Source organism: Oncorhynchus mykiss, chromosome 2, assembly GCF_013265735.2.
Source record: "Oncorhynchus mykiss isolate Arlee chromosome 2, USDA_OmykA_1.1, whole genome shotgun sequence".
Taxonomy (NCBI): Eukaryota; Metazoa; Chordata; class Actinopteri; order Salmoniformes; family Salmonidae; genus Oncorhynchus; species Oncorhynchus mykiss.
The window spans coordinates 10,597,120-10,612,522 of NC_048566.1; the positions used below are offsets into that span (position 1 = coordinate 10,597,120).

The 15,403-nt window shown below is 42.7% G+C and overlaps 1 protein-coding gene across 2 annotated transcripts in view; it reads right to left on the reverse strand.

The window, feature by feature from the left end:
• LOC110520767 (serine/threonine-protein kinase ULK4) overlaps positions 1–14,328 on the reverse strand; it is a 209,529-nt gene extending 195,201 nt beyond the window's left edge. Inside the window, exons 1-17 of one of the 2 annotated variants that reach the window (XM_036937563.1) lie at positions 14,195–14,327; positions 13,712–13,849; positions 13,440–13,539; positions 13,156–13,295; positions 12,742–12,907; positions 11,077–11,178; positions 10,778–10,861; positions 10,611–10,686; positions 10,089–10,193; positions 8,311–8,471; positions 8,141–8,210; positions 7,900–7,966; positions 6,514–6,618; positions 6,066–6,126; positions 5,713–5,897; positions 2,736–2,782; positions 1,796–1,874 (exon numbers count right to left, since the gene is read on the reverse strand). In XM_036937563.1, coding sequence (XP_036793458.1) covers positions 1,796–1,874; positions 2,736–2,782; positions 5,713–5,897; positions 6,066–6,126; positions 6,514–6,618; positions 7,900–7,966; positions 8,141–8,210; positions 8,311–8,471; positions 10,089–10,193; positions 10,611–10,686; positions 10,778–10,861; positions 11,077–11,178; positions 12,742–12,907; positions 13,156–13,295; positions 13,440–13,539; positions 13,712–13,849 — 1,686 coding nt within the window. In that variant the 5' untranslated portion in view covers positions 14,195–14,327. Of the gene's footprint in view, positions 1–1,795; positions 1,875–2,735; positions 2,783–5,712; positions 5,898–6,065; positions 6,127–6,513; positions 6,619–7,899; positions 7,967–8,140; positions 8,211–8,310; positions 8,472–10,088; positions 10,194–10,610; positions 10,687–10,777; positions 10,862–11,076; positions 11,179–12,741; positions 12,908–13,155; positions 13,296–13,439; positions 13,540–13,711; positions 13,850–14,194 lie in introns of both variants that reach the window. The other variant, XM_036937571.1, reaches the window with a different exon arrangement.
• Between the last annotated feature and the right edge of the window lie 1,075 nt (positions 14,329–15,403).

Here is a 15,403-nt window from a genome sequence, read left to right on the forward strand (position 1 = left end):
CCTGTGGAGAGCACAATGATAAAAGCCTCTGGGATCTGTCACTCTGGGAATCTGAGCTAGCTGTGCCCAGATGGGTGGTGGGGGGCGGGGCAACAAATCCTCAGCCATCTTTACAAAAGAAGACTGTGGAAAATAAAAGTCACTGCGCCATTCTCTGGTGTGCCGATTAACGACGGCCATTTTGTATATCGCTCGTATACCCCTCCTCTATGAGCTTTAAACCTATAAACCACCACAGGAAATCATGGCAAACCCATGTAAGACGTGGATCAAGGGTGGAGGCGCCAGATTTCACATCAAATAGAATCCTGTTTTTTAAAATGATTAACCGCAATGTCTTTGACGGTTTGTTAACGGCTCCATAAGCATGTTTGGGCAGGTGGATCGGTGGCGCTTGTTTAGAGCTCTACCTACCGCTGGGTTACAGTGGCATCTGGTGATTCACCCCGGTACTTTCTCTCACTACCGCTCCCATTGGATGATCATTATGCTGCATAGAGACTAGACTTCTATGCCTCTGCTGCGATTAGTAACAGATTTAGGGGATTTTAATTCAACAGATTTGACTGTTGTTGTTGATGTTGTAGGGGTCTTTCACATAGTTAGAATTGTGTGTGTGTAAAAGATTGTGGGATGTTTGTATTGAGACCACTACACTGTCTGCTCTGGTTCCTACAGTTAAAGTGATGTTCAACTATTCAGCAGCTCATGGCTTTGACAGTTATATGTGATACACCGATCGAATCCCAAATGGCAGCCTATTCCCTACATAGTGCACTTTGACCAGAGCCCTATGCATTTGGGACACATCCACCATTGATACATAGAGGACAAGCATAGGTGCTGTGACAACAGGGTGAAGGGGCCCGGTGCAGTGCTGCTGGACGATGCCAGTCTCAGCAGTGTGACAGACAGTACCTCTAACCTCGGCAGTGTGACAGACAGTACCACTAACCTCGGCAGTGTGACAGACAGTACCACTAACCTCGGCAGTGTGACAGACAGTACCACTAACCTCGGCAGTGTGACAGACAGTGCCACTAACCTCGGCAGTGTGACAGACAGTACCACTAACCTCAGCAGTGTGACAGACAGTACCACTAACCTCGGCAGTGTGACAGACTGTACCACTAACCTCAGCAGTGTGACAGACAGCGTGACGGACATTAGCACCAACCTCAGCAGAGTGACAGACAGCACCACTAATCTCAGCAGCGTGACAGACAGTACCACTAACCTCAGCAGCGTGACAGACAGTACCACTAACCTCAGCAGCGTGACAGACAGTACCACTAACCTCGGCAGTGTGACAGACTGTACCACTAACCTCAGCAGTGTGACAGACAGCGTGACGGACATTAGCACCAACCTCAGCAGAGTGACAGACAGCACCACTAATCTCAGCAGCGTGACAGACTGTACCACTAACCTCAGCAGTGTGACAGACAGCGTGACGGACATTAGCACCAACCTCAGCAGAGTGACAGACAGCACCACTAACCTCAGCAGTTTGACAGACAATGTGACAGACAGCACCACTAATCTCAGCAGTTTGACAGACAGCGTGACAGACAGTACCACTAATCTCAGCAGTTTGACAGACAATGTGACAGACAGCACCACTAACCTCAGCAGTTTGACAGACAATGTGACAGACAGCACCACTAATCTCAGCAGTTTGACAGACAGCGTGACAGACAGTACCACTAATCTCAGCAGTTTGACAGACAATGTGACAGACAGCACCACTAACCTCAGCAGAGTGACAGACAGCGTGACAGACAGCACCACTAACCTCAGTGATGGGGGTCTCCTCTCTGAGCTCAGTGCAGTGGGATGCCAGCAGCCCCAGCACCCGCATCACCTTAAACTTTCTGGAATACACACACACATGCACACGCACACACACACAAACACAGGACACAGGTCTAACCATAAATACATGACACTGTTTTCACCTGAAATACAAAAACATCCATAGACATAGGCTACTAATGTCATAGTCTTCCTGGAATACAAAAACATCCATAGACATAGGCTACTAATGTCATAGTCTTCCTGGAATACAAAAACATCCATAGACATAGGCTACTAATGTCATAGTCTTCCTGGAATACAAAAACATCCATAGACATAGGCTACTAATGTCATAGTCTTCCTGAAATACAACAACATCCATAGACATAGGCTACTAATGTCATAGTCTTCCTGGAACAGACAGGTCTGGTGTAAATACATGGACAACATACACAGAAATAACACTGACATTTTTTACATCATTTTATCACTATTTAGTAATAAGTGTTGCTGTAATTATATTCATTTAATCTATACAACATCCTTTCTTAATTCCTTTCAACAAAAATATAAATCCTCACATCAAAGGTGTTTTTTATGATCCTGATGATGGACATCTCTCTACAAGTGATTTACAGCATATCCAGACCAGGCACCAGATCATTGTAAAGGCTAACAGTGATTTACAGCATATCCAGACCAGGCATCAGATCATTGTAAAGGCTAACAGTGATTTACAGCATATCCAGACCAGGCACCAGATCAGATCATAAAGTGCAGTAGGCTACAGTACATGCTAGACATTATTTCCATGCACTGGCGCATGGAGAATGCAGAGAATGGTTGTATGTATGTATGTATGTATGTATGTATGTATGTATGTATGTATGTATGTATGTATGTATGGGGTCAGACAGGTGGAAGCTAAAGGAACTCACACATCCCAGTTAGGTGCTAGACGCAGCTGCTGGGTCAACACAGGGAACTGTCACAAATGGAGAGAACACAACAGCAGTTGGTTAACACTGCAATATATCTGCTGTACATATCATTCTTAGTATATATTTCAGTGGATATATGCACAGATTGCATTTGGATTACTGATACAGTGTTATTTGCGTTGTCAACTGGATTAGTTCTGACAGTCATGACTTCCTGACTTTTTTATTATTATTATTTGTGAACTTGATTGACATTTTTGCTGCACTGTTAGGAGCTGGTAACACAAGCATGTCGCTTCACCCACTATAACATCTGTGTAGGTGAGCAATACACTTTGATTTGACTGAACTACCAAGGTCTAGGCTGCATCTCAAATGGTATCCTATGTCCTATGTAGTGCACTACTTTTGACCAGGGCCCATACTATATAGGGAATAGGATGACATTTGTGACGGACAATATGTGACGCACTTATATGTACAGTGCCTTCAGAAAGTATTCAGACCATGGGCTTTTTCCACATTTTGTTACGTTACAGCCTTATTCTAAAATTGATTCAATAAATACCCCATAATGACAAGGCGAAAACCGGTTTTTAGAAAATCTTTGCACATTTATTAAAAATTAAAAACAGAAATACCTTATTTACATAAAAGTATTCAGATCTTTTGCTATGAGACTCTAAATTGAGCTCAGGTGCATCCTGTTGCCATTGATCATCCTTGAGATGTTTCTACAACTTGATTGGAGTCCACCTGTGGTAAATTCAATTGATTGGACATGATTTGGAAAGGCACACACCTGTCTAGATAAAGTCCCACAGTTGACAGAGCAAAAACCAAGCCATGAGGTCAAAGGAATGTTCTGTAGAACTCTGAGACAGGATTGTGTGGAGGCACAGATCTGGGGAAGGATATCGAAACATTTCTGCAGCATTGCAGAGTTCCCCGAGAACACAGTGGCCTCCATCATTCTTAAATTGAAGACGTTTGGAACCACCAAGACTCTTCCTAAAGCTGGCCACTAGGCCGAACTGAGCAATCGGGGAAGAAGGGCATTTGTCAGGGAGGTGATCAAGAACCCAATGGTCACTCGGACAGAGCTCTAGAGTTCCACTGTGGAGATAGGAGAACCTTCCAGAAGGACAACCATCTTCGCAGCACTCCACCAATCAGGCCTTTATGGTAGAGTGGATCGAACCCGGTCCTGTAGTGATGCAGTACCTTAAACCGCTGCACCACTCAGGATGATAGAAACAAGATTCTCTGGTCTGATGAAACCAAGATAGAACTCTTTGGCCTGAATGCAAAGCGTCACGTCTGGAGGAAACCTGGCACCATCCCTACAGTGAAACATGGTGGTGGCAGCATGGTGCTGTGGGGATGTTTTTCAGCGGCAGGGACTGGGAAACTAGTCATGATTGAGGCAAAGATGAACGGAGAAAAGTACAGAGAGATCCTTGATGAAAACCTGCTCCAGAGCACTCAGGACCTCAGACAGAGGCGAAGGTTCACCTTCCAACAGGACAACGACCCTAAGCACACAGCCAAGACAACGCAGGAGTGGCTTCGGGACAAGTCTCTGAATGTCATTGAGTGGCCCAGCCAGAGCTCAGACTTGAACTCAATCAAACATCTCTGGAGAAACCTGAAAATAGCTGTGCAGCAACACTCCCCATCCAACCTTACAGAGCTTGAGAGGATCTGCAGAGAAGAATGAGAGAAACTCCCAAATACAGGTGTGCCAAGCTTGTAGTGTCATACCCAAGAAGACTCAAGGCTGTAATCGCTGTCAACAAAGTACTGAGTAAAGGGTCTGAATACTTATGTAAATGTGATATTTCAGTTTTTATATTTAATAAATGAGCACAAATAAAAAAAATCTGTTTTTGCTTTGTCATTATTGTTTGTAGATTGATGAGGAAAAATGACAATTTAATAAATGTTTGAATAAGGCTGTAACGTAACAAAATGTGGAAAAAGTCAAGGGGTCTGAATACTTTCCGAAGGAATTACTTTTCCATTATTTTTTTCAGTCCAGTCGTCTTTCAGTAGTACAATACTGAATTAGTCAAGTTGCCAATACATCATTGTCATAAACTCAGTCACGGCTGGCTATAGTGTCCGAATATGTCTAAAGAAATGATATACTAAAGATACCATGAGGTCTAATGATTGTGGTGATGTCATTTTCAGTTCAATCTGAGTGAGTGATGGAATGCCATCTAGTGGTTAATAGTTCTAGGATAAATATATTTACTACGCTTGAATCAATCCTCAGTCTGAACATTTCATTAATAAACAAATGAAGAGATTTGATCTTAAATTTCACCAGATTATGTCTCAACGTAATACCTCATCACTGCAACGAGGAAGTAACTTGATGATATCTGTGCGTCCAAATGGAACCCTATTCCCTATATAGTGCAATACTTCTGACCAGACCTCTATAGACCCTGGTCAAAAGGAGTGCACTATATAGGGAATAGGGTGTCATTTGGGACATCCTCCTGGTCTTTGTGCTCTCATAAATAACTAGGGTCATTGAACATGTTACAGCTGAGCGGATCTCAGTAACAAAAAGTAAAGGAAAAAGGAAGTTCATTTTATTATTATCTTGAGGAAAGCGTTAACTTCCTGGTCCCACCTAGCTGACTACTGTTTCAGCTTCCCACTGATCAACAGAGGCCAACACGTACTGTAGCTATGCTAAGGAGCTCGGGTCACATGGTAAATATAGGAACCCTTTGACGGCTTTGTAGTGCCGCGGCCTTTCACCTTTCTAACACTTGAGAAGCCTCAGCAAGGCCAGAGGTTGTGTTGTGATTCTAAGAATTATCTTCTGAGAGCCTAAGTTCTGAACACTTAAATTAGCCCAGAGGGGCCCATGTCTTGTTAAAAGCAGCAGCCCTGGGAGGAATGGCAGGCATGCTGGGCATGTGGTCAGACCGTCAGGCAGTGACCCTTCCCTTACCAGCTCGGAGTTGATGAGCCTGGTAGCTGTGTCCTTGTGGGCAGCTATGGTACACAGATAGCAGAGGAGGTTGAGTTTAGAGCGGACCCCCGTCGTGGTCTTATCAGCCTGGGCCTCCAGAGAAGAGCACAGCTGCTGCAGAAACACCCTCCAGTCCTCAGAGCTCAGACAGGACAGCTTCTCCACTATAGGGGGGGGGGTCAGAGGAGCTCAATAACCGTTTTAGCTGTCTGTCTAACCTGTGTGTGTGTATATTAACACCTGCTAAACACCTGTCAATTTCAGAGTGTGTCCAAGTGTTACTCAGCAGCGGCACAGCAGTCGAGACTTTCCTATTTGTTCTTCTTCATTACCTGAGTATGCTCGGACACACAAAGTCTTCAGGTCATATCGCACTGGAGCGGTCTTCAGAATCTGAAAAAATATACACAGCTTTGTTACTAGAATGCACAAGAGTTGTGGATTGCCCACCTCTGTTCTTAAGAACAATTCAGAGTCCAAAGCCGAGGACCCGTGATAGATATTTCACAATGGGACGCTGGACTATCTGGTTCCGAGTCCACCGTCCATGGGGGACGCACAGCGGAACCGCGCACCTCCCTAAAATTCCCCATCAGCATGGGCACTGAAACTATTGCTTAAATACAGAGCAGAGTTTTAATGTCACATTCACAAATACAGTGACATGCCTTTCATGAAAACTCAAAACCCAACAATAATTAATAACAATGTATTACTAGAAAGAAAACTAGTTTTTTTAACAGGAGAAAGAGCACAGTTACATTATGTAGTTTGTGTTACCTTTGGGTTGTCCATAATAGGTGTTACTGCCAGGTCAGAGTCAGTGTACACCAGGTCCTTTATACAGTAACTGATGTCATTCAGACCACTGGCCACCACACTGTCCTGGAGATGACAACGACCACAGTGATGTCATCATTACAAATGAGCACAATTACAGTATGTGATCATGTAGAACATCAAATCTAATCTCATTTTAATTGTCACATGCTTATACACAACAGGTGTACACTAACAGTGTAATACTTACTTACTTCCCAACCATGAACACAGATTTCTTTTTTTTTTAATAATAGAAAAACAATAACAAAGAATAAATCCACAATGAGTACTGATAACTATATAAATGCTACTAGTACTGAGAACATGTGTAGGGATACAAGGTAGTTGAGGTGGATACTGTATGTACATATAGGTAGTTATAAAGTAGTCAACAGGCAACAAGATAGATAAATCAGGTGTTACTGCAGATAGTTAAATAGTTAACCAATAGCTACCCGGACTAACTATTTAGCAGTCTTATGGCTTGGGGCTAGAAGTTGTTCAGGGTCCTGTTGGTTCCAGACTTGTTGTATGGGAACCGCTTGCCCTGCGGTAGCAGAGAGAACAGTCTATGACTTGGGTGGCTGGAGTCTTTGACCATTTTTAGGGCCTTCCTCTGACACTGCCTTGTATAGAGGTCCTGGATGGCACGAAGCTGGGCCCCAGTGATGTACTGGGCCGTACACACTACCCTCTGTAGCGCCATGTGGTGGGATGCCAAACAGTTGCCATACGAAGTGGTGATGCAGCCAGTCAAGATGCTCTCAATGGTGCAGTTGTAGAACGTTTTGAGGATCTGAGGGCCCATGCCGAATATTTTCAGCCTCCTGAGGAAGAGCCGTTGTTGTGCCTTCTTCACGACTGTGTTGGTGTGTGTGTGTAATTCCTTAGTAATGTGAACAGCAAGGAACTTGAAGCTATTGACCCGCTCCACTACAGCCCGATAATCAAACATTACTCACACACCAGACTTGCAAAGATCTCATAAATTAAAGTGGCTAAAGCGGCTAAATGAAAGTGAAGTTTGGACATTCTTATGTATTACAATGTCCTTATGCTTACAGGAAATCCATCTGGAGAAAAAATATGCACTTCACTGAGAATGCTGTAGAGGGCGCCAACGGTTAACAAACAACTGTAACCGAGAATAACCTTTCAAAATAATGAATTCTCAACTACCAGTTTCTGCAGTCTACAGGCGCCATGGTAATAGTCTGATTACTATTACCATGTTTCTGATTACAGACAGCTCACAGAAAGATTACACTTCAAATGTAATTGTGGAGAAGGTTGCAGAGGTATGGCAGAGCTCTCCTTTGGCTATTTGATAAGAGAAGAACTCACTTGAGGTAATGGTGTCCTGTTGGGTGGATCTCTTGCAGTGCAACTCATTCTTGGAGTTGGACGAGAGCTGATTGATGAAAAAGATCACATAAAACATGCTTCATTTTGAGATTTTAAAAAACATTAATTTTTAAAAAAAGACATGAGATTAGTATTTTCCAGTTTGACTTAAGTCAAGTTGTTGATCCAACACAATGTTCAGTAAATTATCAGAACAACTGGAGATGAACACTGATCATACCTGAGGAGGAATATGGACTCCCTGGTATCTTTGTCCAGTGCACTCTTTGGTCTAAGCTCTGTCATTTTGTCTACGAGAAGAAGAAGAATAGAACTATGTTCAGACATAGCTCCTACACTGTCATCAGCTGTCATCAACATGTCTTCTTCCACCTTCCCAGAAAGCATTACCTAATCGGAATGATTTGTTGGGGTGCATGCGGACGGGCTCCTCTGCCCCTGCGGCCCCTCCCTGTACCCCTCTGTATCCCCCTCCTGGTCCCTGGGAGGTCACTGAGACAGGTGTCACTGCTGATGACTGGCTAGAGGCACAGACACCACTCCTCCCCACACTGCAGCCAAACGAAAGGTCAGATATCAGCTAGTGCATATCAACTAGTAAACTAGTAAAACATCACCAGACTACAAACAGCAAGGAAACGCATGACCTTAGACTTATGTAACTACACAGTAATAAGACACCTATAGTAGCTACACTGTAGTTACAAAGAACCTGCTGTGTTATTACATGGTTATAGAGTTTAGAGGTATAGGTTATTACACAAGTGAAACTAACTGTTATCTTATGCTCATATTGCACTTAGTAAATCATATTCAACATCAGCAACACGTTTGTGTCTGTGTGTGTGCTCTGTGAAGTCCTTTGTCTTCCTCCCACTAACGGCTCACAGTACAACCCATCTGATTGGGCAGGTCCAGGCTCCATCCTGAACACACAGGAATGGTTTATGATAACATCAGACCAACATGCATTCTCAAGAAGTTATGTCATGAGAAAAGGCCGGGGAGGAAGATATGCAACTGCACAACAGTGTTTGGCGTTGAAACAGGGGAGGAAGATATGCAACTGCACAACAGTGTTTGGTGTTGAAACAGGGGAGGAAGATATGCAACTGCACAACAGTGTTTGGTGTTGAAACAGGGGAGGAAGATATGCAACTGCACAACAGTGTTTGGTGTTGAAACAGGGGAGGAAGATATGCAACTGCACAACAGTGTTTGGTGTTGAAACAGGGGAGGAAGATATGCAACTGCACAACAGTGTTTGGTGTTGAAACAGGGGAGGAAGATATGCAACTGCACAACAGTGTTTGGTGTTGAAACAGGGGAGGAAGATATGCAACTGCACAACAGTGTTTGGCGTTGAAACAGGGGAGACAGAGCTTCTCAAACAGTTTATAAATGACCTGTCTATGTACATTAAACTAACATTGGCAGACAAATGCTTGCTGTACAAGTCCATTTCCTACAATTGCAGAACAAAGGTTTAACTATAAAGGGATACTTTGGGATTTTGGCAATGAGGCCCTTTATCTACTTCCCCAGAGTCAGATGAACTTGTTGATACCATTTTTATGTACAGTATCTGCATCCAGTATGAAGAAAGTTAGAGGTAGTTTTGCAAACTAATGCTAACAAGCAGTCTATGGTATCTGTTAGCATGATAGACTTCAAATCCTTGTGCTAGCGCTAGTTAGCAACTTCCTTCAAAATGCACGCAGAGATAGAAAAATGCTATTCACGAGTTCATTGCCAAAATCCTGAAGTATCCCTTTAAGGGGATCAATAAAAAGCTACAATTCAGCATGTTACAAATCAACTTGGATTTGTTTTGAAATTTGATTTGATGTTTAACATGTAATCCATGTCCAAACATGAAATACCCAACGTAATGCTTTGTGTTGAGGCCAGGGGACACAATTCGAGGAAATGGTGCATACCACCAGGGACTGTAATGAGGTAACTCCTTTGAGGAAACGAGACTGAGACCAGGCCTGTATTCACAAAGCATCTCAGAATAAGTGTACTGATCTAGGATTAGTTCCCTCCAGTCCATGTAATCTTATTCATTGTGATCTAAAAGGCAAAACAGATCCTAAATCAGCACTCCTACTCCGAGACACTTTGTGAATAAATTCCCTGATGGTTATATGAAACATAAACATTACCTGGAGCTGAATGAGACATCTTCTTCTTCCTCCTCCTCGCTGGTGTGGACCTCAGAGAACACTCCTCTCCAGAATGGGTGGACCAGTAACTGAGTCCAGTTTATCCTGAGAAGAACAGTTAAAATCTGAAGTCTAATAAAGCCCTCTCTTTCTGACCAAACTTATGTCGGCCCACTTGTCCTACACAGGTAGCCTAGTGGTTAAGAGTGTTGGGCCGGTCACCGAAAGGTCGCTGCTTCGAATCCCTGAGTTAGCAAGGTGGAAAACACTGCCGGAAATTAAACCCCAACAACAACTGCTCCTTGGGCACCGATGACGTCGATTAAGGCAGCCCCCCACACCGCTCTGATTTAAAGGGGTTGGGTTAAATGCGAAAAATACATTTCTGTTGAAGGCATTCAGTTGTGTAACTGACTAGGTATCGCCCATTCCAAAGGTCATATGTCAAAGGGATAATATGAATTATCCATCATAGAAACTTCAAACCAAGAATCTGATTTGGTGAAGGGAGTAGGGACGTACCTCTTCTGAGGGTCTTTCTGAAGCAAACCTTTAAGCAGGCTTTGGAACTCTTGTGTAGGCTTGCAGGAAGAAGCCCCTTTAACAACAAAGACGAAATGGACTATAATTAAGATGCTCTTGTGACAATAAAAACATATTTTGTTACGCAATAAAAATTGGCATTTTACCCGTTTGACTTGGAGATGGAGGATCCTGAAGTAATATCAGCTCAATCAACTCAGAAAACGTCTCGGAGAAGAATGGTGGTTTTCCTGACAAATTACCGCAAAACAAGACAGAAGGTCTATTTAGGTATGAAATGAGTACTGTTATTAATGTCAATAAATCAAGTGATTTGATAGCCTGACTGCCTGTCTGTTTGTGCTACTGTGCCAACTACTTGTCACTAATTGCAATGACAATGAGCAAAGGAGTTGGCAAGAGGACAAACAGATCTGGGACACAGCCCAAGTGATTTGATGAGTACCTGAAAACATCTCATAGAATATACAGCCCAGGGCCCACAGATCACTACTGATACTGTGGTCCCCCCCTTTGACCACCTCTGGTGCACAGTATATTGGAGACCCTGAAGAAAGACAAAGACATCTCCATTATACAACATATTGAAAACCGTGATATGATACAGGCATATGATATATGATATTGTGGCGACCCTGTGTTTATAAGCGTGGATATCGACTCTGCCACTTGAGCATGCTTTTGTGACTTTGGGCCAGAAAGTTGAGGGTTCATCGACCACCGCGGGAAAGCTCACTCTCCCTGCCTGTTTCATTACACTGGGGTCAGAAGTTGGGTCACTGTCCCTGCCTGTTTCATTACACTGGGGTCAGAAGTTGGGTCACTGTCCCTCCCTGCCTGTTTCATTACACAGGGGTCAGAAGTTGGGTCACTGTCCCTCCCTGCCTGTTTCATTACACTGGGGTCAGAAGTTGGATCACTCTCCCTGCCTGTTTCATTACACTGGGGTCAGAAGTTGGATCACTCTCCCTGCCTGTTTCATTACACTGGTGTCAGAAGTTGGATCACTCTCCCTGCCTGTTTCATTACACTGGGGTCAGAAGTTGGATCACTCTCCCTGCCTGTTTCATTACACTGGGGTCAGAAGTTGGATCACTCTCCCTTCCTGTTTCATTACACTGGTGTCAGAAGTTGGATCACTCTCCCTTCCTGTTTCATTACACTGGGGTCAGAAGTTGGATCCCTCTCCCTTCCTGTTTCATTACACTGGGGTCAGAAGTTGGATCAGTCTCTCTGCCTGTTTCATTACACTGGGGTCAGAAGTTGGATCACTCTCCCTGTCTGTTTCATTACACTGGGGTCAGAAGTTGGATCAGTCTCCCTGCCTGTTTCATTACACTGGGGTCAGAAGTTGGATCAGTCTCCCTTCCCGTTTCATTACACTGGTGTCAGAAGTTGGATCACTCTCCCTTCCTGTTTCATTACACTGGGGTCAGAAGTTGGATCCCACTTCTCTTCTGACACCAGTGTAATGAAACAGGCTGAGTTTGTCCTGCGAACAATGTAGCGACTCTGTGTAGTGACAATAGGATATGTGATAGAACATTCTAGTAAACATCCAATAAGTAAGGGATAATCAATGAGGGGCTATGTGTTCTATGGAAAATTAGGAATGACGCGCTAGTGGGGTGGAACTAACTTTCCACGGAGTTGCATTATTTTCCAGAGAACCCATTGAGTCCCGAGTTGATTATCCCTTTTATACCATGGCTATAATTTAACACATTTGCCGGTAGAAATGTGTTAATTTACCGGTAGAAATGTGTTCAACATCTACTGACATAGCTAGCAAGTTTACTAGATAGCTACAGTAGTTGCCCTGGTAACCAAACAAACAGACTTCCTAGTTTAGCTAACCAAACCATCAGTCCTAGCTTGCTATTATAAAAATCGAATTCAACAATGCCAATAATGTTTTCAATTCGACTTATGCATTCAAAAGCAGCTCAAACATAGAACATGTAAGAATGAACTAAAGCCATTGAATTTTACCGTGGGGATATACCGTGCGTTATAGGGAAATTATGCACGCTCTAGAATGCCCTTCAAGCCAATCAGATACAAGTATTCAACAATGCCATGGTATAACAATATGTACTGTAAGGGTCACCTTGGATTCTGCTCTTGATATTTCTTCTTGATGTGTTTTCTTTGCCATCCCCTCCACCTGTTTCGTCTGCTGTGACTAAAGCAAAAAACTCCTCCAGATTCTCCCCCTCAGCTTTAGACAGGCAGAAGTTAGAGTACTTCAAAGTGCCAGGGCCATCCAACAATATCTATAGGAGGAAAAAAACAAGGTCAGAATCAAATTCCATTGACTTCATGAAATCAAAACTGAGACACAGAATAAATGTTGGCTAGAAATAATCAGCATTGCTTAGTTGACAAAAGGAGCTCCTTGGGTGTAAAGTGTTAGGATGGTTTGATCTATAAAATGTATTAAATGTCAGATGAGCCTCGATATAGAGTTGATTGTTTGACCAATTGAAAATTAGAGAGTCGGGACATCTATACTGTACCGCACCTTGGAGGGAGTGAGGTCAGAGAACACGATACCAGCATCATGGATGTATCTCAAGCCTTTGACCAGATCGATGGCAAATTCCCTCACTACATCTTCTGACAGGCACTCATCCTGGGTGATGACTGACTCCAGTGAACCCCCTAAAATTTAGAGAAATGATGAATGATTATTATTATCCTACCATTATACACTATCAAATCACATTCATGCTTTGTGAAACGTAAAGGTAAAAGGTTGACATAAGGTAACGATGGTATTCTTACAGTACCAAATAAGCATCTCACCTGTGCACAGTTCCACTACAAGCCAAAGATGGTTGCTGGTTTCATACCACTCATAGAAGGTTACCACATTCTCATGTTTAATGTCATGAGTTAGCCGTACCTGTGGATACACCATAGGCTCAGTCAGTGTTCAAATCAAATCAAATTGTATTGGTCACATACACGTTTAGCAGATGTTATTGCGGGTGTAGCAAACTGCTTGTAAAATGTTACTCAGTCAAACCAGTTGAAAGGGATGTGTGTACTACAAGGAAGTGATGCTGGATACTTACGTGGTTAGTAATTTCATGTCTTTTTGACTTGTCACTACAAATAATTGCAACAAAATTGATGCTCCCTTTCCTCCTCCCCTTATAAACCACTGACTTGCGTCCTGTTCCAATTTCCTCATACAGGATGAAGTTCTCCATCTGCACAGAAGATTCTCAAGTTAGGGAGAGTGGTTGGTCACTTTCTGGGGGTGAATAGCACATTTGTATAGGTTGGAACTAGTAAATGGCATTTGCATTAAGCTAGTTAAACTAGGTCGCTAACTGCTAGCTAATTTGCTAGGTAACGCTAACTTGAACTGTTTTACTGACAGAAGCAAGCTGTGCAGACCAACTGTACCATGCAAGTTATATCATAAAACCGCACATTCCCATAAACAGAGAAACAAGAAGAACAAGAATCCACAAACTAACTGTAACTATATCACGGACTAGTTCAATTGCTTTATAATAAAAATACATATTATTAAAAGCGCTTTTTTTTACCTTCAAATCCCCCCTTGAACTCAAACTCAAAGCGCGAAGTTTGTTACCGGATATCACTTTTGGATCATTTCAATCCTACTGTAGGGGGGTAAAAATACATGGTTTTAAGAAAAATGAAGCTAATCATTTTTATTTATCTTTTACATTTGATGGATGTAAAACTAATATTAAACTTTAAAAGTTGTATGAAAAGGATCCATAACAAGCATTTACTTGTGTCTTATTGTATTTCATTATTTTGCTTGAATACCTCTGACTGAGCTATTCCTTGGTTACTAGGATACAAGGAAGGACGCGGCGGTAGTGCACACACAATGCAGGGTTATTTTTATTTATTTATTTATTTTACCTTTATTTAACCAGGTAGGCAAGTTGAGAACAAGTTCTCATTTACAATTGCGACCTGGCCAAGATAAAGCAAAGCAGTTCGACAGATACAACAACACAGAGTTACACATGGAGTAAAACAAACATACAGTCAATAATAAAGTATAAACAAGTCTATATACAATGTGAGCAAATGAGGTGAGAAGGGAGGTAAAGGCAAAAAAAAAAGGCCTTGGTGGCAAAGTAAATACAATATAGCAAGTAAAGCACTGGAATGGTAGTTTTGCAATGGAAGAATGTGCAAAGTAGAAATAAAAATAATGGGGTGCAAAGGAGCAAAATAAATAAATAAATTAAATACAGTTTGGAAAGAGGTAGTTGATAGGGCTAAATTATAGGTGGGCTATGTACAGGTGCAGTAATCTGTGAGCTGCTCTGACAGTTGGTGCTTAAAGCTAGTGAGGGAGATAAGTGTTTCCAGTTTCAGAGATTTTGTAGTTCGTTCCAGTCATTGGCAGCAGAGAACTGGAAAGAGAGACGGCCAAAGAAAGAATTGGTTTTGGGGGTGACCAGAGAGATATACCTGCTGGAGCGTGTGCTACAGGTGGGAGATGCTATGGTGACCAGCGAGCTGAGATAAGGGGGACTTTACCTAGCAGGGTCTTGTAGATGACATGGAGCCAGTGGGTTTGGCGACGAGTATGAAGCGAGGGCCAGCCAACGAGAGCGTACAGGTCGCAATGGTGGGTAGTATATGGGGCTTTGGTGACAAAACGGATTGCACTGTGATAGACTGCATCCAATTTGTTGAGTAGGGTATTGGATGCTATTTTGTAAATTACATCGCCAAAGTCGAGGATTGGTAGGATGGTCAGTTTTACA